This window comes from Diplotaxodon limnothrissa, linkage group LG22, assembly GCF_057381915.1.
Source record: "Diplotaxodon limnothrissa isolate DT_005_m linkage group LG22, D_limnothrissa_male_GT1.1, whole genome shotgun sequence".
Taxonomy (NCBI): Eukaryota; Metazoa; Chordata; class Actinopteri; order Cichliformes; family Cichlidae; genus Diplotaxodon; species Diplotaxodon limnothrissa.
The window spans coordinates 10,020,161-10,043,864 of NC_140616.1; the positions used below are offsets into that span (position 1 = coordinate 10,020,161).

Here is a 23,704-nt window from a genome sequence, read left to right on the forward strand (position 1 = left end):
CTGTGCTTGTGCCCGATTTGTACCCTGTTATTGACCTATGTTGACTCTCCATATTACTGTGAAGCACTTTGGTGTGCCTTCGGGTTTTTAAATGTGCTATATAAATAAAATTGTATTCTATTGTAATTGTATTGTATTTTACTGATTTTATGAGCATTTCCCATCCATTTCAGGTTTTTATCCTAATACACAGTAAGCAATTTTTTGTGGATGTTTGTGTTAATGGCAGTTTAAAGACATTTTCTTGCTCTGAGGCTGATGCGCAGAGAGAAGGTGGAACTGTTTAATTAGATATTATAAAAACAGCCTACTAAAGTACCTGTTAAAGCTGCAACACAACACTATTGTTTTTTGTCAAAACTTGTATCAAATCATAGCCACAAACGTCACTTTCTTTTTAGTACACATAACTCTTATAAATCGATGTATTTTGTGCCCTCGTCTCCATTTACTGAAAAACATTTTTAAGACAAGATTTCTACTGTCAGGTCTTTTCCTTCTGGTCCTGTCCTAGATCTGTCACTGAGAGCTCCCTTGTCACAAGGGTCACCACAAAAAAATACATTTGCTCTTTGGTGCGTTCCGTATTTTCACCCTCACTCTTCAGGAGCTGACCCACTGTCACCACTAGATGGCTCCATCTCCTCATTCTTCTCGTTTAGTTGCTGAAAACAATTTACTCTGCAAATTATACTGTGGTGCTAATTTCCAGGCAAAAATAAACAGCACTCAATGAGCTCAGAAATCTTGCATCCTAATTTTAAAATTATAATAAACATATTTACGCAAAAAATATATATATCAGATGAGATTTAAAGTCTTAAGCGCTGTTAGTTACCATCGATAACGACGGGGGTGGGACGGGTTAAAAGTGTTCATGAAAAATGAGAAGCTTTATAATGTCATTTGAGACTTTTTGCAGTTTTTAATTATTGATGTCTCTTTTAGATTGATTACTGTACTGCTTTTAGAGTTAGCTGCGTGTGAATAATACTTATAGTTTTTAAATTAAATGCACAGCAATTACAAGAATTTATTAGCACAGAGGCATGAAAATATGCAAAAATCTTAACATGTTTTTAGATGTCGATAAATAACTCTAGGATAATACACTTTATGTGAAGATTTTGTGTTTTTGTATATTCAATGTGATCTGTAACCCACATGTAATAACATATACCCCTGAAACTGCATTTATTTCTTTTTCTAAAGAAAAAAACACTCACAAAAATGCCCCGAATCAAAGAAAAATTTATTGAAAATTAAAAGACGGGTAGTTCAAAGCTCTTGAACAGTAAAAAAGATTTCAGCATCAGACCGAACAAAATCAGTCCTGTTTGATTCATGCAGTATGTACAGTCGAACGTGGACGAGAAGGGCGCGGCGAGATGTGGCCAAACTAGTTCTGCTAGTTCAGGTCGATTCCATTTAAAATCATCACATCATGTTTGTTTTTTTTCACCACAAATCTTCACATTTCTCTTCAGTTAGTTTTTTTTTTTTTACACAAGTAAAACTGCAGGATTACAAAGCTTCAGATCTAATTCTATACATGGATTATGTCATGTAACACTACTGATTTTATTTTAATTAAAAATCTAGACAAACATGGCCTCTTATCTAAACAGATATGACGGCGCCGGAAAAATGTTCACGCGTTTTCTGTCTAAAACACATCCGTCTTACTATGGAAACATCCACAAACCAACGAGAATATGCAGCAGCTGCTGATGAGCTGCGTGTAAAAGCTCAGAAAGCAGAAGTGACGAACGCCCGGGGAGACCGCCACGTCTGCGAATCAGCGAGCCGGGCAGCTGCCTCCGATTGGTCCCGTTGAGCAACGTATGAATCAAATGTCTCATGCATTTAAAAAAAACAAAAAACCCCAAAACAGATGAATCAGATTTCTCCTACACGCTTTCACCTTCAAACATATCAGACGGACACGTGACCGTATTATTTCCTAAGGCACAATCTCTTTTCTTTTTTGCCGTGTCCGCGGAAACATTTTTTACCTTTTCGAATCTTTGCCGATGCGATAAACACAAATCAAAACTCACCATTTAACACCTAAACAAAACAAAAAAAACAATCACAGTAACAGTTGCGCTCCTCTTTTCGCTTCTACACAGAGAACTCACTGAACATGTTAACCGTTAAAACATGAGATGAAGCAAGATGGAAAAAACACAAATTTAACCCCTTCATCACCACTCTAACCGCTCTGATAGGACTTCTACATGTAGGTGATGGAGCGAGAGCTTTACTGCTTCAGGCTCGGCGCATCCCCGGCGCCCTTGGCTTCTTTATGGTCGACTTCCAGGCTGTCGTCTGCCAGCTCCCCCTCCTCTCCTCCCTGATACATGTCGTGGGTCCACTTCGGGCTGCTGCCTCCCTTCCGGTACACGAAGCGGCCTCGGCGAGTGGGGAAGGAGCCGCGGCCTCTGCCCCGGTTATCAACCCAGGTTTTCTCTCCATCGCGATCATCGTGCTGAAAGTGTAAAGATGTGATTTATTTATCCCACAACATTCACACACGCTTAAACATCAAAGAAGTCCAAAGCACCTGAAATCTTTTCTGAAGGAGCTAAAACATTTTCAGACAAACTCCAGTGAATTTCTGGCAAATTACTCCTACATCATATTTATAAACCAACTGAACCGCTGAAAACAATAAAAGCTGAACAGGATTGAGCAAACTCACTCAAACTGAACTGAAAACAGAAACTTAAAAAGAAATACAAATAAAAAACATTAGACATCCAGATCAACAGAATCAACTTTGTAGGAATAGCACTCACTCTGTTAGGCAAACCTCAACTTCTTTTTAAGACTTATCTAGTCAGCCAATCACATTGCAGCAACTCGATGCACTTAGGCATTTAGACATAGTCAAAACAACCTGTTGAAGTTCAAACTGAGCATCAGAATAAGGAATAAAAGTGATTTAGGTGACTTTAATTTAAATGGTTATTGGTGGTTCAAGTATTTCAGAAGCTACACACAACTGTCTCTACAGACTATTTTCTTTACAGAGAACGGTCTGAAAAACAGAAAACATCCAGCGAGCTGCAGTTCTCTGGATGAAAATGTCATGTTGATGCCAGAGTAGAATGGTCTTGGTGAGTTAAGTTGACAGGAAGAAAACAATAACTCAAGCAATCACAAGACGTGCAAACGAGCATCGCTGAATGCACGTGACATAGATGGGCTGCAGCGGCAGAAGTACTCAAATGATCCCAGTCACCAAATCACAATCCAGCAGAGCAGCTCTCAAGGCCAAAGAATGTGCAGCTCAATACTGGAAAGGTGTACCTAATAAAGCAGTGAGTATATATTTTGGATTATGCCTTGCACTGACTGAACAGCTGTTGTTCACTGGACTACTTTTTCGGCTTTGCATGTCCTCCATTTCAAATACACCAGTAAATCAATTAGCAGCTGCAGAGACTCACCAGGTAGTACTTCCTGCTCTTGGGGGTGTATTCAGGGTCCCACTCCTCGTCAGGCGGCCGCACTGGAGGATTTATGTTGGCAGGGTTTCCATTGCTGTTGTTGCCGGGGTAATTTCCCCTGCTCCAACCTCTTCCTCTGACTCTGGGGAACTGAAAGCAAAAACAACAGGCAGGACTGAAACTCGCAGTCTTGAGACAAACTCTTTGATATCTAACGAGATGGAGGAGAAGATTATAACTAGGTCCTGTGACAATGAGACAAGAACACACACACACACACACACACACACACACACACACGGACTACAGGCATTAGAGTTTAGTGATGAGCTGACTTTCCACTGACTGGCGCTACGTTACCTTTATAAAAACCATGTAGTGCATGGAATATGTATGATAGACTGTCATCATCATCATTTATTGTCATCATCCACATTATGATCCGTAGCATTAGGAGGAAGGAACAGAGCAGACAAGCGCAGTCTACTGTCTACTGCCATTAGGATAGGAAATCGCAAGAAGATGACATGTCAATAACAAAAACAGCCAAGGAGACATTCAAAGATGAAGAGAACTTACAAATCCACGGCCTCGGCCTCTCTCCATGCCATGGCCCTCATAATCTCGAGGGCCTCGGTCACCAGGGCCAGCGTAGTCCCGCGGTGGATAGCGTGTGTGGCTGAAGCCCTCCTCAGGGTGCTCCATCCCTTCCCCCATGTATTCTTTGCCTCGGAATGGCGGAGGATAAGGGGACTGGGAGGATGAGGAGGAAGAAGAGGAAGGAGAGCGATCCCGCTTCTTCTTACCCTTCCTGTAAGGCAGGTGACAAAAAATAAAGGACGTGCATCATTAAAACTAAGTTATGAATCAGTGGATATACTGATACTGCTGTTATGAATCTGTGTCAAATAAATAACAACAAACTTGGATTTCTTGTGGTGCTTCCCAGATTTCTCAGAGGACCTCTCTCTACTCAGTCCCTGGGAGCCTCCCGGGCTCCTGGCCCCTTCACGCTTGAAGTCGCGCTCCTTCCCAGCAAACCTCTTACGTCTTTCAATATCCAGGCGAAGGTCCATCACGTCGCCTTTGAACTTTTTACTTGGGTCCTGCAGAGATTCGATTTTAGCAAACAGTTAAAGCAGCCGTTCACAGGGCTGATGGGAAATTTTTGAATGAATGCACAGAGCACCACACTGTATACAACTTATACAAACACTGCGTTCCCTCAGGTGGTCAAGAAACATGTTACCGTAATCTGCAACTGTTACAAATGTAGAAAAACTATGATAACAAAATGTTTATATCTTACAGCTATTTGTGGAAGTATCTGTGGAAACCAGCAGCATGCATGTAGCTTATTTAAATAAACTGAATTTTACAGTTTTGTGGCTTGATTTTTTTTCTTTTTAGGAAAAATACTTACAAGGTAAAGGCACTGATAATCGTCCCTTGAGAGGCTTGGACTCAGGATCTTAATTCACTTCCTTTAAGCCTTTGCTTGGGTTCGTACATACCCAATCAATAACCATATCTCATAGGCTGGGGGGCTTGCTTGGCACTTATAAAACACAATTGGGCTCTTTTGATTTAGAAATACGCATCCTTTGAAAGAAAAGCACAAAGCTGAACCACTGCTGCTCTGGATTGTCTCAGATTTGCTTGTTCCACATACGTCAAATTTCAAAAGGGCTCGTCACCTTGTAGCTTGCCTCCTCCAAATCCTCAAACAGGTGAGAGTGCCTCTTAAAAGCACTGGGGGAAACATCGATTCTCCTAAAAGACGAGGGAAAAGCCTCATTAGTGATTGTAGGAAGTTTTCAGAACAGAGATTCTTGGATGAATTAATCAAAAATGATCAGATAGTCGTTTCTGGAGGCTACCTGTGGATTTCTGGGCTCTTCCTTGGCTTCATCATTTCTGCCTCTGCAGCTTTTCTTTGGTACATGGCAAAGCGCTCACTTAGAGTCATGTCAGAGGAGTGGAAGTGTTGAGCTGCAGACAAACCACAGAAAGGTATTATTCCAAATACACACAAGACTAACGCTGATAACTCGCTAATATGCAAGTAATGAATCGTCGGAGCTCATCAGTTTGCCCAAACCTTTGCGCGGACGTGACACTGCAAACACACTGTACCTTTGATGTAGTGCACAATAGAGACTATGTGCTGAGCGAACAGCTCAGACGGGCTGCGACGGAGCTGTGTGGACTGAATGTGCTGGAAAATGGAGCGAAATTCTGGATCCTTCTTAGTGGTATTCAGCAGCTCCCGGGGCAGGTGGCGATCTTTAGAGAGGGAGGAGCTAAGAGCAAACAGGAAGGAAGGAGCAAAGATTAATGCAAACATGCTGAACAAATATATGATGAAATGTTTGCTATTTGGTATCTGCATTTATAATGGCTGACAAATGAAAACTCAAGAGTAAAAAAAAGAGAGAAACACCCTTCAACCATGTAATTACGATGCACAGCGTGTCCACCAGATGGTAGTCTACTACTTCCCTGAACAGTAAATAAATAACTACATCTAACAAATGTTAGGGAAGTCTGTTCATGTTTCAAGTGTCTGAAAGAAAGAAAAATGGCATTGGAATATTGTGTTTTTAAAATCACCAAATTTCGAGATCAGTGTTAAATACAGACGCTATTTTTTGTTTTTAAAGAAGCTGTGAAGTTTAAAATGCAAACGTCACACCGATAAAAATCATCTCTTTCTTTCCTTATTGAGAGATTTGCTAGTTTGGTAGTTTGAAATCTTAAAAATAGAAAAGTGTCCAGCTAAGCTTTAAGATTACTGGTGCCACCTTTACTGCCCGTGAGCATTAGGCTACGTTCACACTGCAGGCGAAAGCGCATCAAATCTGATTTTTTTTTTGACCCTATGCAACCCATATCCGATCATGGTGTGACAGTGTGAACGGCACAAATCCAATATTTTCAAATCCGATCTGGGTCACTTTCATAAGTGGTACTGAATCCGATACATATCTGATGTTTTAGAAAGCGACTGCTGTTTGAACAGTCAGGTCGCATTAATCCGTCTTTTACATCACTGACACAAGACAGACGCCAATTATCAGCTCCGGAGAAGCGCCCGAGAAGACATCGAACGCTTCCTGGCCATCCAGAGTAGATGTCAGTGAAACTGTTGGGAAGACAACGTGAACATTTTATTTGTACTGTATAATCTGCAGATTCTGACAGAAATCTGCAGCTAACCTTTGAAGCGCCGCTCCTCTAAAACAGCAATAAGGATAATTATTAGGTTATTTACATTATTATGTAAATAACAAAATAACTTAAAGCAAAAATTGGGAAACGTAAAGTCCGAAGTCTTTATATTAAGGGCCATCAGTCAAACAATATTGTTTGCTCTGCGTCTAAACAGAGCGCGTTGTGTGTGACGTCTTCTTTTGCGCATGAGGGTTCACACTAGAGCGCGTTTGCTGTCGCATTTTATTTGTAGTTTATTTGCACATACCTGGGAAGTTCATCTAAAGAAGCGATTCTGAGCTCAAAGTCTTCTTTTGATGCAAACAGACGCGGTGCGGGCGATTGTTCACGAGGAGGAAAAGCTCCAGGGAACAGTGGCCGGTCTTTCTCTCTTGAAGTGGTTGGTGGGGACAAACTCCTTCTGGCCTTCTCCTTTTCTTTCTTCTCCTTCTTCTTGGACTTCTCCTCTTTCTTATGTTTGCGGCTTCGGTACAACTCCTCCTCCACATCATCAATGGGGTCTATGTCTTCGGGGTCTACACGGACTTTCTCCTTAATGGACGGGTAAGATGTTGAATAGCTTGACTCGTCCCCCCATTTCCCGAACATGTCCCGAGCTACGAGGGCAGGTTTTACCTCAGCATCCTCCTCAAGGTCCCTCTCTTTCATCCCGTGTGATTTGAGGAACTCTTCTTCTCCAGCCTCAAAGAAAGGCATAGTCTTGTCTTCCTTGATGTCACCAAAGGACGAGAGGTTGAAGAGCTCTCCAGTTTTGCCACTTTTCTCTTGTTCTCTATCTACAGTGATCTGCTCCTTTTCACGACTGTTCTCCTTTTCAGCTGCCTGCTTTTTGTTTTTGTTCTCAGCCATAAACCTGAAACAGAGAAATTCAAAGTGAACTTTAGCACCCGCACCTCCAAGTGAACCAATAATACGATTTAAATTAATAATTTCAGACTGGGATGAATAATGCAAGAGGGAAAACAAGACCACACAAGTGCAACATGTTCTAACAAGCTGAAAGTGAAAGGTACAATACACACTGGGGATGGGCATGCTTAAAACCAGGTTGTAAAAAGATTATTTACTGAAACATTAGACATTTTCCTGTTACCCAACCTTCTGTCCTTCCTTAATGTTTTCATTTTCATTTCTGTCAAACTTGTGTATCACAAATAATCTTGAAACTACCTTTTATTCTGAAAGAAAAATCGCTTAATGACACTTAATAAAACAGAATCATGAATCTGAATGTGTATTTATAGGCAGAAATAGACTAGAAGTAATAAATGTATGAGCTAGTTTGTCAGTATCACTTTGAGACAGGATATTGCTCATTTTAGATACACTGCCCAAATTATATAATAGTCCTACACATTTGTTTAGTTGTCTAATAAACGACTCCAACATCCCTCACAGTGTTACTGGGGACCAAGCTAATGCCACCCAGAGTAACTATCTGGTTAGGGATTTTTAGAGTCGCATACAAAAACCTCAGTTATCAGAGGTTATTGTACTGCTTCTAAGCAGGAAATTGGAGGTCATAGAGAAACTTAATGTTTTTAATACATTCCTGTAGTTCAGCTAACTTGTGTGAATTCATGAAAAGACAAAGCTGGGTGTCATCTGCATAGCAATGAAAATGTATGCCTTCTTTCTGTATCTATCTATCTATCTATCTATCTATCTATCTATCGAATATATAATGTAAATATAAATGGTCAAAGTCCATAATTAACCTTAATGTGTGAAAAAAAAAAAAGACTCTCCATTTACATGACCAAAGTGGAGTCTGTTATTGTAGGGTCTTTAGCTTACAATATAAAAGCATATTGGTACGGTACGGCCTTATTTTTGTCTCCATTTGTTTTTACAATGGTCAGTGCTCAAATATACATCGCCAAAGTTTAAAGTCATTGAGGTCAGAATATGAAAAGGTAATTCCTCGATTAAAGGGACAGGAGCTAAAGCACCTAATTTCAGATCAACTTTAGCAGTTAGGCTGTTTACTAAGCCCCTTCAGAGCTCTATAATTACTGAATTTCATGACTTCATTTTCAAATATCCATCAGCAGACCTTGCTTTTTCTGAAGAAAAATGGCTTAAAGGGTTTTAGACAGCAGCATCTCCCACTGGTTTGTGAAGGGGTGGATCTGACAGCATGCTCATTTGCTAATTACCTGGGGCTAATTACTCGTGAGCCAACATGCAAATCCTGAACAATTGTCCTTTCTAACTCAAAAATTATTATAATTTACAAATTGGCTTCATATTCTAAACAGCATGGCCTGAGGGTTGATCATAAAGTCACCACAAAATAACGGAGGCTGAGGCTGTTTTCTCACATATTTCTATAGAACCAGAAGTCTATTGCAACCTTAAACATCACCCTTTGCTGGCCATTTAGAAAAATAGTGCCTTAAAACAGGTTTAAGGCACTTCTACATTTGCTTTTAAGAACCAGGACCACTAATTTAATTCCCCAGTTAGTGTGTTTTTTTTTTTTTAAATAAAAGCTTGAACTACCCTTCACTTTCCTCAAGAGACTGAAGGCAGACAAACACAAGCACTACAACCAAATTTGGAGATCACCTGCCAATTCAAATTTCAGGATGCTTGTCATCATTTGACTTAAACAACCTTATGGAAAAAAAAAAAAGCCCATCCCCAATGCAAACAGTACAGACCATGACTCACATTTTCATGGTTATATACTCACGTCAACACCATCGTCTTAAGTAAGTGGGATTTCATACAACTTCCTCTCAGAAAACAGCCGGCTACATTTTCAATTCACTTAAAATCAGGAGTCTTATGTTTCATTCCTTTTTAAACTGTATTCTTCCAAGGATCTTTGAAAAAAGCTAAACATGTTTGAAAGACAAATAACGTTCATGATTTGTTAGGAAAAATAAAAAGAGAAAATAATATAATTACATTTCAATATCTAAAATAAAGTACTGGACATACTTTTTGAAGGCAGCAGAGATCACAGTCTTATCTGTAGTTTTGACATCATCCTTTGAGAAGAATCCAAATCCGCTGAACGAGGCCGTTTGTCCAGACTTTGTGGGGCTCTTTGCTGGAGGTGATGCACTGCTGATGGTTTTCCACATAGTGCCACCACTGGTGGGCCCTTTGACCTCAGGACCAGAAGGCGCGTCCTCTTTCTTAGTCTCTGGGCTGGTTGGTTTGGGGCTTGCGTCGTAGTCAATCCATTTGCCTCCAGAAGTCTTCTCGATGACGCTGCCATCTGGTTCCGGAGTAGACTTCTCAACCTGACTTTCAACTGGCTTGTCTTTAGCATCCTTGTTGCTGGGCTTTCCCTTGCTGCTGCGGTGGCGTGGGGATGAGGAGCGGGACCGAGAGGAGTAGCTGGAGCGCCTAGAATGGCGGGATCGTCCAGAAGACGAACGATCAGAGTAGCGGGAGCGGCTCCGGCTGCCCGAGCGCTTCCTGGGTGTACGGGAGCGTGAGCGGCCCCTCCTGGGGCTGTGAGAATGGTGGTCCTGGTCATGATGCCGATCATGCCAGCCGCCCCCGCCACCACCGCCACCTCCTCCTCCACCACCACCACCACCACCACCACCCTGCCAATTACCCTTATAGCCATAACCTCCTCCACCTCTGTTTTGGTAATGGCCGCGTTGGTAATAGCCTCGGCCTCTACCTCGGTAGTGGTACGGCCTACGGTAGCCTCTGTTGTAACCTCTGAAGCCACCTCTGTTGTTCTGATAGTCCCGAGAAGGATAGTTTCTATAGGACGGAGAGTGCGAGCGAGAACGGGAACGAGACCTAGAACTGAATAAAAGGAGGGGGGAGAGAGAAGAGGAGATACATGTGAAAAGCTGTTCATAACATTAAGAACAAGTCAGTACAGGTAATTCACACAACACCAAACACAAAAAGATCACTGTCAAACTGTTGTCTTCTTAGGAAAGTATCACACATTTCAACCGGGTCTACTTGACATGTGGATACAAGATTTGAATGAAAACTTCTGAAAACCTAAAGGTTTATAATCTTAGTGCATTAGTAGTCTGTGGGTGCTACAAAAAGCTTTGAAAACAAACATCTATTCCTGCACGTAAAAAAAAAAAAAAAAAAAAAAAAATGGCATCCACCAAAGAGGTTTAGGTCTTTCACCAGTTAATAAAAACTAAAGGTCTGAGAAATAGGGAATAAAAAAGGAGGACTGAATCATCCCAACACACACAGTAAATAGACATTCCCAAAGTCCCATTCTAAGACAGGAAAAACTGTCACCGTTGCACAAATTATTATTTAATGTGATTATTTCCTGGTCTGCTTTAAAACTTTATATTTTGTTTGGGCTGCTGCTGAACAAATTAAGCAACAATCATCATCTTACAAGCCAAAAACAACCAACTCAGAAAATAGACATTGAAAGCAATAAGTTGAAGCCCTCCAAGTTAAATGCTTAAATTTATACTGATTCATAATACAGGAGTAACATCTCAGCAGCCTGACCAGCAGATGGAGCCCAAATCAAGAACAGGTCTTTTTGCTCTGGTAACCTTTGAAACTCGGATGTCACACAAAACCTTTATTCACTCGTGGATCTCCGAGGCTACAAAACGGACCATAGTGGTCCACAGACCCTAATGTAGGTGCACACTCCAACAGGAGCTCAGTTACTGAGCACTGTGGCCTGATTGGAAGGAGCAGCAGGTTGCTCACATGTAAACTAAAACAGACATTAAAGATCTCCGTGATTAAAAGAGTTCCATTTCAGCAAACGGTTACATTAACAACAAAATTACTTAAGGAACTTCACCTACACATTCCAGATAAAATCAAAGTCAAACTTTTACTCATGCAACACAGATTATCTCTCCTGGAAAAAGAAAACAAATCTTCTCTGCTTACCCCTTGGACCTTTTCATTGAAACAGAGCTGTTGTGGACTCGGCTGCATCAAATACAAGACGGGAAAAAAAACAACACTTGTTCGCACACGAGGGCCTTAATGAATGTGTCGGAAAAACGAGTAGACCCAGAGGGAGGAGGCATCAGAAAGGGAGGGAGATAACAACAAGGCCAAGAGTGGTGACTTATCTTCTATTTCCTGCTTTGAAAAATCATTGATATTCAATACGGCAAGAAGAAAAAAGAAAACAATCTAACAACTGTCTCTGAATGTGTTTATTGGCTCCAAAAACAGGCAGACTGGAAATAGAAAGGCACGCCGGTAGATTTTTAGAGTGAAGGTGCGCTGATGCAAACTGCTTAAAAACAAATCATGCAAATCAAACCTAGAATGAGCTGCGTTGAGTCAAGGATGAAGGACCCACAGAGTGAACCTGAGCAAATGCTGCATACTACACAAATACATGCAGCTGCAAAACATCTGTATTTGTGAGAGATAATTTAGGAAGAAACGATCTTCACTGAAACCGCTCAGCCCTTTGCATGAGTGCTTCACTGAAAGATGAGCCGAATCAGATAGTGAGTGAAACACGAGCCGAGCATTTCCTTGTTACTTCGTACTCTGTAAACACCAAAGCCACAAAGACCTTTGTACACAAATACACTCCACTTGCACTCATTTTTGACTGAATTTTCTTTAGATAGTAAATGCCAAAATCTATGACAGCAACTATTACTTGCATCATATGCCAAACATCATATGTTCCAAAACAAACAAGGTCCAGTTTGTCAAACTAGGCAAGATTACTGGAAATGAATGCTTTGACCTCCTTTAGAAATGGGCAGACACTCCCCTCTAAGCCTTCTATCATCTAACCCTCTACACCACAATGGATTTCTAATGGGATAGTCCAGATACCCGAGAATTATGAAGGATAAATGAGATCTGATGAACTTTACACGAAATATAGTTTTAAAAAAATGCTGTAAAGTGTTAATTATGAGTTCATTTTTAATTTAAAGATCACCCCTTTTAAATTATATTCGACCATTTAACGTTTGTATATTTTATCATGTATTTCTTCCTCATTGCGCTCTCTTCTTACTCAACTCCACTTCTTCCTCTTCCTCCTCTTTTAAGTCAGAGCTCTAACACAATACATTTATTTATTCCCGATATTGTCGACAATAATTACTGTACACGCAATCTTACTGGTTGACTTACTCGACAGCAGAGAAGAGCCAGCTAAACAAAACCAGCTCTTAACTTACAACCAGTAAGTTAAGAGAATACCAGCTATCTTAAGACTCAAGTGATCACTCGAGTGATCGTATTCACACATCGTTTGAGAGTTTATTCACCAAGTGTCTGAGTATGACAATGTATCTTGTGAATGCGTCGTGCTACCATGATGTCCCCTAAAGCTCATCTTCTCTTCTTTCTGAAACCACTTGAATTTTGAACAAATCATGGCCATTTAAGGAGTTCTTGTAAAATGTTCACACCACCAGGCCAATTTTTTTTAAAATGAAAGAAAGCTCCTCTTATACGCTTATCAGTTATGTTTAACATCAAAACGAAACCACACCTCTTTGACAAATATTGGTGTGACTTTAGAAGCTACTTAGTAACAATCAGACACCTTTAACTAACACAAATATGAATTTCCTGTGGACAGGTATTGTTAAATTCTCATGGGTTAAAATTACTCCATTTTGTTTTTGTTCATCTTAATAATTCTATTATCTTCTTCATTGTTGGATCTCTCTTCTTTTATTTTCTTTAGCCTCTGATAACTTAAAACTGATCTTATCTGGCAGCCGGAATGGAAAGAGTGGTCTTATTTTTAATATTTTTATCTTATAAGTTTTAATTTCATCTCACTTCAACTTTTTTTTTTTTAATATACCGTAATTTATGTGTGTGACCTCTTGGCAAGCCTACATTTACAGTATGCTCTTTATATATTATACTCTTACTAGTTGACTCAGCTGGCAGCAAGCATATGCACCTCCTAATGTGTCAATTTGGAGTCATATAAGTGTCAATATCCAGCACAAGCAGCACATATCAGAAAAACGCCACCCTGCTGAGCCATACTGAAATATTTATTTATATTCAACCTAATATATGCTTTCCTTGTTTTTGATATCCATCCATCCATCAATTATTTATTTAATTATGAGGTCAAAGTATGTAAAAACTGATATTTGTGACCCAAAGGTTCAGTCAAATGTTTACCTGTAACGACGTTTTCTGGATCTTGAGCGGCTTCTAGAGTGGGATCTGGAGTAGGACCTGGATCTGGACCTAGACCTGGATCTGGAGCGGGACCGAGCAGGAGAATTTGGAGGCTTTGACATCTTTGATCTCAGGCCAGTAAAAGTATTGCTTTCCTGGGGAAAAAAAAACAAAAAACAAAACAAAACACAGAACACAGCTGCTTGAACACAGAATGTACTTTCCAGGCGTCACTAAGCAAATGAAACAAGTACCAAAGGTTGTTATGTTGGGCAAACATCAAATGAAACAAACATATCAGGACTACGCAGCTAAACACTTCAAAACCTGCTGACAGATAGACACTGAATAATGTGCGCAACACCTTCTTACCCATCACCAAGACCCTGCGGCCCCCCATGACCTTGAACTGTCATGAAAATAAATCACAACCAACTCAGTGGCAACAAACCAAGGCCAATGGGCCAGCTTAAAGACCGCAGCAGACAGCTGGATCAAGGTGTAAACATATACACAAGAGCCGGCAGCAATATAAGACAGGAGGAGAAGAGCTTCTGTGCACAAAAGATATTCAGGCTGTTGCTGAAGAGGAGCGAAAGCTGGCTAAACATCAGACACGCTTCAACATCCACAGTCGAGCCACCGAGATGGCAACAAGATACAAACAACATGGTCCAAATGTGAGAGGCTTGTTGTTTCTTTAAAAACGAATTTATCAAGTAAATCCAGTGAGAAATACAGAATCAGCTCTGTGGTGAACTTTGCTTCTGTGACAACTTTGCTTCATGTGTCTTAAGATACACAAAAGAAAAAGGAGTTCTTGCTGGGTTTCACCTGTTAGATGCTTTTAAAATCGAGTGAAGGTAATTTATTCTCTTTTCACCTTCAATATGATGGGAAACCAACAAGGGCAAAACAAAGTACTCCTCTTATATCATGTCACCTGGATCCACATAAGCAGCAGAAAAGGGACATATGGATGGGTTAAAAAATTACTCAAAATTATTTTTTATAACGATATAATAATAATTATACAAAGAAAGTAAATCAACATCAACTGATCACTATTTAAGTTTCTCGTCCTTTTTAAAATCTAACATGCTAATCATTACTAGCTACAAATATAAATATTGCTGCTATTTAAGACTGCAAATTACAAATTTTGAAAAATAACAGGTGACATTTAAAATGTTTTAAGACCTTCCAAACTTTAAGCTCTCTTTTTTTTTCCTTCATCGCCTTTTTCTAATAAAGGATCAAATTTCTAGATGTATAACAACCCTTTAAAGGTTTGTCTTAACTGACAGTTAAACACACAGTGATTTTAATCTCAAACACGACTGATCTATCAAAAGGGTTACGAAAGCCAGAGGGAAATTCATGATTACCACCTGCTCTTAAAATTTTCGTGCAGCAGCTGCAGGCCAGGAGAGCACCGGTTGCTCTTGAGGGAGTGGCGTTGCGAACCTGTGACTTCAGTACTTCTTTATTCGAGTTAGAGCTGAAGTTCAAGAAAATCCGCTTTGAAAATTAATCTTTTGTTGAGTTAATGAAAAATCATGTTCAGTAATCGAGACTGCCCCAAAATAACTGATTGGTAGTTTAATCATGCACCCCTAAAGGTTGTTGCCATAGTTACTGCAATAATAACAAGGGTTTTTAATGCTTCTGAATTCAACAAGTAGATTTTTTCTTTAAGACAGCTTGTCCAACACTATTCATCGCTGAATTACTTCTTTCTTTCTTTTTTAATCTTACCACTTCTACTAAACATTGTTTTGTGCGACAGTTAAAGAGCAGCAGTGAAGTAAACAGACGCCGTCTCCTGTTAAGTAACCTCAACTCCAAAAATAACTAATTAATCAACGCTGACAGAAACCTCCGAGGAGGTGAGGGATTAAAGAAGCCTTTGGGGGATGCAGATGGTGTTTTATCCCAACACTGCAGGATAAGACGATGAGACTTTCTTTATCTACAGCAACAATTCCTAAACTTAAGTACGCCGTGTCCCAATTTACTTTAATCACAAGCCACAGTTTTATTGTGATGTTATGATGAATTTCTTTCAGTTTTTTTCCCCGTTTATGGCTCTTTTTGCTTGCTGATAGCCACCTCTCCATTTTCCTATCAATAAGCAGGATTATTATTGGTAAATTTAAAAAAAAAAAAAATCAACAGCTTTGCTTTTGTTTTATGACTTTTCATTAGTATTTTTTTAGACGTAAATATTTAATCAACAACATAAAAGATTTTTGTAATCCACCTCTCTCAGCCCACACTTTGTGAATTGTGAATTAACTCATCTACAAGCCAGTTTCTGATAAAGTAACAAGTATTTTTACCCTCCACTAACTTTAAATTGGGTGCAGGGGTGTTTCAAGTGTTTTTCAAACTCTCAGAAAGCAGCAGGCATGTAGCGGGCGGAGCTGCTTTTGTGCAGTAAAGCGCAGAGAACTCGTTTACAGCAACAGGAACTAAGGAGGATGTTTAAGAGGCAGCATCCTGGGTGATAATGACGTCAAACTGTCATCTCTAAAGTCTGAAGCCTTTAAGATCTCACTTTGAGACAGCAATGAAATGACAACTGTGGGGGGGGGGGTTTAACCGAATGTTGTGGTTTGAAGAGACGCCACTTTCTACCTGCTAAACAAAGGTTTTTCATGCAGGTTTTTAGACCACCACTGCAGACCACTTGAGTTTTCTTCATTTGTGCAAATCTAGGGCACAAAAGGTCCTCACTTGTTTTTTTCCCCCAAACTTGAGAATGCTCAATGGCTGATTTTACTTCAAAAGAACCCATGCCTTTTCCCTTTTCAGGGTTCCTTCAAATTGCAATTTGTTTTGTTTCCATTTTTCCATTTGTCTGTGAAACAAAGATTATTTAGATTGGCTGTTTATCTACACAGGCCATCGTAAAAAGTAGTGACCAGGTTGAAGGCTGCCTGTCTCAGTCTTTTTTTTCTGTCTGTGGGACAGACAGCAGATGAAACAAAGCCTGCTTCTCAGTTAAAAGCAGCAATTTCCTGCAGGGTTGTAAGGAGGAGAAGTTTATTGGCGCATTATTTCTCTGATTCACTACTTTGTTTTTCTCATGTTAAATTTCTCAGGGCTTAAACCATGGCAATAAGCCCATAAAGCCTTTACTGAGTCAATGAGTCATTTCTGACTTTCATTTTTCATCTCTTCCATTTGCCCTGTTTTTCACCCCTGGCTACCACGAGGTTGCTGGGTTTTTGCTTGTGGCAGTTTAGTCAATCAACAGCTTGCAGCGATGTATGATGATCCAAATAATCAAAGTGACTGGAGATCGCTCATCAATCAAGGTGGTCACTTCCTCTCTTTAACGTGTTAAATTTAACATAATTCCTATTTGAATCTACCCAATACATATAATCAATACAGGTTCATGCCTGGACCTCTGCTTGCTTTGAAAATTATTTGTGTGTGTGGGAGTGGTTAGATTGACCCATCATCATCATCGTCAAGTGAGAGAAAACTGACTGCTGGTTTTGACTTTTAATTCAGAGCTTTTAATTTTACTGTACTTGAACAAATGCTTGTTCATCTCGCTCGCCTCAACGTTCCCCATGGAGTGTTTTTGTTGGTGGAAAACAGTGTGGAGGAGAGAAAGATGAGCATATTTAGGAAAAATGTGAAAAGCTGTCCGTGTAGCAGGCAGAAAGTACCTCCAAACTGCTGCTGTGAGCTCTCCTACAAGTAACCAATGTCCTGCTGCTGGTGGCCAGTAAACACAGAACGGAAATTAAAAGATCAGCATATTGACAGTGATGTCTGATCTACTTTTCCAAGTCAGGATCTGAGTTAGGGCTGGGCGATATATCGAGTTCTTTTAAAAATATCGATATTTTTATACGAGATATAAGATGTGACAATATCCTTTATATCGATATAGTCTATGTTACTATATGGTTATGGTTACGAAGCGGATTTCAAACTCCAGGCTGTCAGTCACGCAGTAGAAGTTGGGAACAGAGCAGCTGTGAAATCTGCCTATGTTATTATGCTCAGCGTCTTTTAGTTTACATTTTAACTGCACAATTGTGAGCTCTTTGTTATACACAAAAACAACAGTTTTCTTTTATTTATGGAGGATTATTATTTAATAAATGCTCACAATTTATTTTTGAGTAGTTTTTTCTATGCTGTATGTTAATAAAAGTGCCTGTGTGACATCTGGGACACAGCTTTGACTATGAACCCTCTTTTTGTTCCTACTTTATGGCTTTAAAAAAAATATCGAGATATATACCGTATATCACCATCTAGTTAAAAAATATTGAGATATGAATTTTGGGTCATATCGCCCAGCCCTAATCTGAGTAATATCCGATCCAAATCAGATATTGGTGCATGCTTTGTTTTCAAGGCTGCTCAGAAGAATCTACCTATTATCAGATACTTCTTTGTCCCCTGAATAAACCTATGAAGGAAATCCTACAGGGGAGGTCCCCACAGTTCGAACAAAGATAAATATTCAGGTCAGCCAAAAAATTCCTTCAGTGAAAAAAAAATAAAAAAATCAGACTAATACCAAGGAAAGAAAACAATCTCCTTGCATGAAAGGGTTCCTGTGTAAGCAGTGAGTCTCTCATTAAGAAACTGTTTATGCAAATCTAAGCTTATAAAAGCTGCGAGTTTATAAAGAGTTTATATTCACAGAAGCAGCACCCCTGAGTCTGCCCCCTTTGCAGACTTTATGTATGTTTTGAATGATAATTAAAGCAAGGTGACTCTCACAACATTACCTACTGTATGCTACTAAAGCGTCACCCATACTGGCCCAGACCAAAAAAAGGAAGTGAAAACAAGCACAAATAACTTCAGCTCTTTCACCGCACACCATCTCTGAATGTCAAAGTGTTTCTCGTGCCCCGACTCAACTATCAGATAATGTGCAATAAATAATGTAGAAGTGGTTTGGGGTTACTCTGAAAAGCAAAAAGTGCTGCTTGACGGTTATAAGCACGATGAGCGAAGAATGAAACTAACTGAAGCTGCGAGGGGAAAATATCCATGGGTGAAAACTGGAAGAACCAGAATAACAAATCATGTTAAATTAGGTGATTTCAAAATGGCGTCTTCACTCTTAAGTATTTCAGTACTGAGCTTCAGTGTTGAGCAATACATCACTAAAACCACTGAATGACGTCTTGCTGTGTGACAAGGTGTTAAATTGGTGAAGGAGCAAATGAATAAATGCCTTTATACTTGATTCTAACTTGCTGCTACGTCTTTTTTCTTTTTCTTTTAAACACTGCTGCAGCTACTGCTCCTAAAAAACATAGAAAACACAACTTTTTAAGTTTCAGGGATCTAAGTTGCAGCCACCACTTAGAAATCAACAGCAGCAGCAGAGAGAGCAGTCAGTGACAAAAATACTTAAATCAAAAGCTTTATTTTACCACTCTATATGATAAATTTCAAGATTAACAATTTTCAGCAGCATTAATTTTTTCTTATTTGCAACAGAGTTGAATTTCATTGGTAATAACCGTTTGATAACATATCTGACTGGTGGCGGTGACACTCACATTGATCATTTTGCTCAGAACAAGGGTCACATGACCCGCAAAGCACCCTTTTTTATGTGAGCATGTACAGAGCCTGAAGCAGAAAGAAAACTGATAACAACCATTGTGATACCTCTTCTCTCCAACTGGGGTCAAGCAAGCTAAAGCAAAGGAAGCCTGGCGCTGTTGAACGCCACTGGACGTACATGGGGTTGCTCTGACTGTATAACTGAAGACACGACATTACTATTGGCTAACAACTTGTAATTGACAGGATATTTACCAACGAGAAAATCTTATACCATCCTATTTTCTGACTCTAATAAAAAGTAACTAAATAAACTTCATGTTTTATTCACCATTACTTTAAACTAGGGATGTGTGCGTTACTAGTCAACACAAGAAACACTAGTCTTGTTAAATAACTGATTCTAATTTTATTAATTCGCAAACAGCAGTTACCTTTTGGTTCACACATATTACAATCCAAACGCAACACCAGACAGGTTAAGCCCCTCCCTCTCTCATTGGCAATGATAGCAGCCATGCCAACTGTTATGCTGTACTATGATAAAGAAAAAGATCAGAAGGTTTGGCTCTGTCAGACTGATCCAACGGTACCGCACAACCAAAGGGATGCATAATCACCATCTGCACAGAAACTTGGATAATAAACCATTTAACCGCACTCGGTAAACTTTTCTGACTTTGTGCAATTTTAAATACAAAGTAAATGGTAAATAGACTGGTTCTTATACAGCGCTTTTCTACTCTACCTGAGCACTCAAAGCGTGTTACACAACTTGCCTCATTCACTTCTTCATAGAAGCACTTTGTTCTATGCCTTTTCCTACCAACTGCTTTCTAGCTAACATTCACACACATTCATACCCCAGCAGACGCATCGAAAAGCAACGTGGGGTTAGTATTAGAGATGGACCGATCCGATATTACGTATCAGTATCGGTCCGATACTGACCTAAATTACTGGATCGGATATCGGAGAAAAATAAAAAATTTAATCCGATCCATTAAATATCACGAAAGCACCTCACAAAACTTGCAACACGCCGTAACTCACCTCAGAACGTTAGCACGTCGGAGCAGTATGCATCACGTGATAGAGCGGCTGTGGCATGCGGGACCTGTCGGTGGTCTGGATAGCATGTGGAGCTTCGCTAGCAACCCGGCATTTCATCTCCGACAAAGTTATCCCGAGAGAAGTAAAGCAAGTGTGTAAGTCCATCTCTGAATGTTTGTAAAGCATTCCTGCGTTAAGCTTAACAAGCGACTGCCTCTCGCTCTCCGGCTGCTACTTCAATCGTGAAACTGCTTAACGATCAGCTGATCGGCTTTTCTGTCGCGAGTCCGTGTCTCTTGTTTGTTTTTGGCCCACTTTGCACCAGAAAGAGGAAACCAGCGGCTGAACAACAGCAGCACGTTTAAGCTTGATAAGCTGTTGTTAGAATTTATTTAATATTACTTTCTACACCAGGATCTTTTTCTACATAGCTGACGTAGCTGACGCTGGTAACTGTGCAGGGGCGGATCTAGCAAAGTTTAGCCAGGGGGGCCGATAGGGCATTAACAGGGAAAAGGGGGCACAAAGACATACTTTTCTTTCTTATTCTCATTTAAAATGTCGAGCTTTTAATAAATAATTATCTGACACCCAAAGTTTTAATTTGATGTAAAATGAATAGAAGTCAATTACTGTATATAGTGACTATTAAGTCTAATATATATACCCTAGTAAGCTATAGTACTTTTTACTTTGGGAAGGTACCATCTGTGCAGTCTGCAATTTTGTTGAAGAAAGATGTTGAATCTATTTAATATTTCTTGAAAAATAATTGATTTCTGTGCATTTTTTTCACACTTCATCAAATTAAGGTTGATTATGTCGATTAAGCATCATGAGGTGGAGCGTGAGGGGTGGTTCCTTATTTTTTATTTATTTATTTTTGTTGTTGCTGGGAGTTGGAACCCTATTAGTTAGGTTGCTTAATATTTACGCTAAGTACTCTTTAAAATACCAGAATAGGGAGGATGGTGTAGGTCTAAGTTTATTAGATTGATCAGTATTGCTGAACTATGAAATATTTTTTTTGTATACAGGTATAACAGAATAGCTTTAGTGTAGTTGTTGTTTTAAACTTGAGTATGAACTTGCAGACTTGCAAAATGCAGCAAGATATTTTAAAAAACAGTTTTGTTGATTAAAAAACACTATATCGGATTCATATCGGTATCGGCAGATATCCAAATTTATGATATCGGTATCGGTATCGGACATAAAAAAGTGGTATCGTGCCATCTCTAGTTAGTATGTTGTGCAAGGATATTTGGCATGCACAGTGACATGCAAAATGTGATTAATGGTTTCACATACATCCTAAAGACATGTACAATATTTGCATTCCCTATTTTAAACTTTGTCGAACTGACTGTTCTCGGTTTTCTGTGGGTTTTTTTTTTTGTCTTTTAACCTATAATAGTTAACACTTACACATGAAACACCTGGTTCGACAAGCCCTGACGAATGAGGACATCTGGCGTAAAAACTTGTGTCAAATCAACAATGTAGATCCAATGTAGGCAGCAACTGAAAGACTAGCAGACAATGCAGTTGCATGCAATGCATGTATGTGCAGTAATGTAAACTGAGGCAAATTTGGTAGTCATTTGTATTGGTGTCACATGACGGCTGACTCCAATAGAGGTGAATACGCATTTAGTGTGGGTTAAAATATTAGAACTTCAGTAAAAAAACATCTATTTCATTATGTATAGTGTAAACCTACAAGCTGGGGTAAGAAATGGAGGACAAGCTTATTAATACCATTGAGGTTGCAGGAGCTACAGTGTGTGGCTCAACTTTGCTTTTAGATAGAGAAAGGAAAAAAGGGAGGCATCTTTCATGAAAATGAGCCAAATTACAGGACTTCATGGTAAGTCCTGAATATATGTTACTGTGGGTCAACTCCTCACCTTGTTAGCTGTTCAGGGGCGAGAATTAATGGGGTTTCACAACATGGCTGGATTTGTGGGAGTAATGCAAGTTGGTAAGATTGCACTAAAATACCCTTAGGCGTAGCCTATAGCCATTTATTTTATATGTCTATGCTCAGTTACCTTTAAATAGTGTTGGATTTGTGTCACTCTTTGCATTATACAATATGCACCAATAAGCCCTATAACTACTCCATAAAAAGCCAAATTTCATTTTGCGCTTGAACAAGCGTGGTCAGCGTGGATACTAGCACTCATCTTTAACCTCGAGTTCGATCGGTTCACTAATTTTGTTAACATTACCATTTAAGAATGCGTTTTTAAGCAAGAAGACTGCCTGAGGTTAGGAGAGCAGGTGTCACAGAGATGGAAAAAAGAAAGAAAAATCTTTACAAAATGACATTAAACATCGATGTGTTAACGATTGGTTTGTTTTAATGTACAACCCCAACCGTGGAGTCCAGTAAAAACCGATTGCAGCTATCGATACTTCCCCTGCAGGCAACAACGTTAATGAACACGTTACTCATTTTTCGCCACCTATTAGCGCAACCACAAAATCAAACTCGCTTACCTTGTTCGCGTTTCCACACGAATGGATGAGAAGCGTTTTTTAAGAATAAATGTCTGCAGAAGTAGACCAACCTCTGAGGCCAGGCTGCCTGGTCGTCGGGTCCCTCCTTCCTGGTTTAGTGCGCTGACCGAGTGTTAGCCACCTAGCCTGTTAGCAGCGGCACCGAAACCAACTTAGCGAACAAAACAGGCCCACCGTACCTTTACGAGAGGCAAGGCGCTCGGACTACACGCTCACACTGCATAACATATTTACTCGGAGACATCTCTCTCTCTCTGTTAATTGTGCTAAATAGTGCGCTTTGTCGACATTCACGGGTAGTTAACGCTCGACCTCACGCTATCTAACGCTAACGCTGAGTCCAGATCACGCGAGACTTTTTGTGACGATGCATAAACGCAGAGAAACCTGTAGAACATAAAATATAAATATATATAAAAAATAAATTCAAATGTACTATATCTAAAAATTATATATACAGTGAATACATGAAATATATAAAAATTAAATAAGTGCACAAAATGCACAAATATATGAAGAAAGATTAAAGACACAATTTAATAAAATATTTATAAAAGTATTACGCTACTATTTGGCATGGAAAGCAGTAGATGTCTGTTTATATATTAAGACATCGTCAAAAGAATAAAAAATAAAATAAATTGAATAAGATTATTTAATTAAGAAAAATAAATACATACATACATATATATATATATATATATATATATATATATATATATATATATATATATATATATAATAAAATTCATAACAGCTTAAATAAG

The 23,704-nt window shown here is 39.4% G+C and overlaps 1 protein-coding gene across 3 annotated transcripts; it reads right to left on the minus strand.

Annotated features, from left to right (window-relative positions):
- Positions 1–1,239: 1,239 nt before the first annotated feature.
- On the minus strand, positions 1,240–23,270 carry thrap3b (thyroid hormone receptor associated protein 3b). Of its 3 annotated transcripts, none has more exons than XM_085345967.1 (11): positions 22,988–23,270; positions 13,800–13,954; positions 9,639–10,469; positions 6,937–7,542; positions 5,592–5,758; positions 5,336–5,447; positions 5,153–5,228; positions 4,380–4,561; positions 4,035–4,266; positions 3,456–3,605; positions 1,240–2,491 (listed from the first exon to the last, which is right to left on the minus strand). In XM_085345967.1, exons 2-11 carry the CDS (start codon positions 13,919–13,921, stop codon positions 2,264–2,266), a joined length of 2,706 nt encoding a protein of 901 aa, XP_085202093.1. In that variant the 5' UTR covers positions 13,922–13,954; positions 22,988–23,270; the 3' UTR covers positions 1,240–2,263. The 3 variants fall into 3 exon arrangements, with proteins under 3 accessions (XP_085202093.1, XP_085202092.1, XP_085202094.1); XM_085345966.1 differs by having other exon boundaries at positions 22,917–23,270; XM_085345968.1 differs by lacking the exons at positions 13,800–13,954; positions 22,988–23,270 and adding an exon at positions 11,559–12,299.
- Between the last annotated feature and the right edge of the window lie 434 nt (positions 23,271–23,704).

Coding starts and splice junctions, on each gene's coding strand:
- thrap3b (XM_085345967.1), bottom strand. CDS start 13,921: ATGTCAAAGCCTCCAAATTCTCCTGCTCGGTCCCGCTCCAGATCCAGG. Junction 7,543..9,638: donor ATCTCTGCTGCCTTCAAAAA/GTATGTCCAGTA, acceptor TCTCTGTTTCAG/GTTTATGGCTGAGAACAAAA. Junction 3,606..4,034: donor GAGGCCGAGGCCGTGGATTT/GTAAGTTCTCTT, acceptor TTTTGCTTTCAG/TTCCCCAGAGTCAGAGGAAG.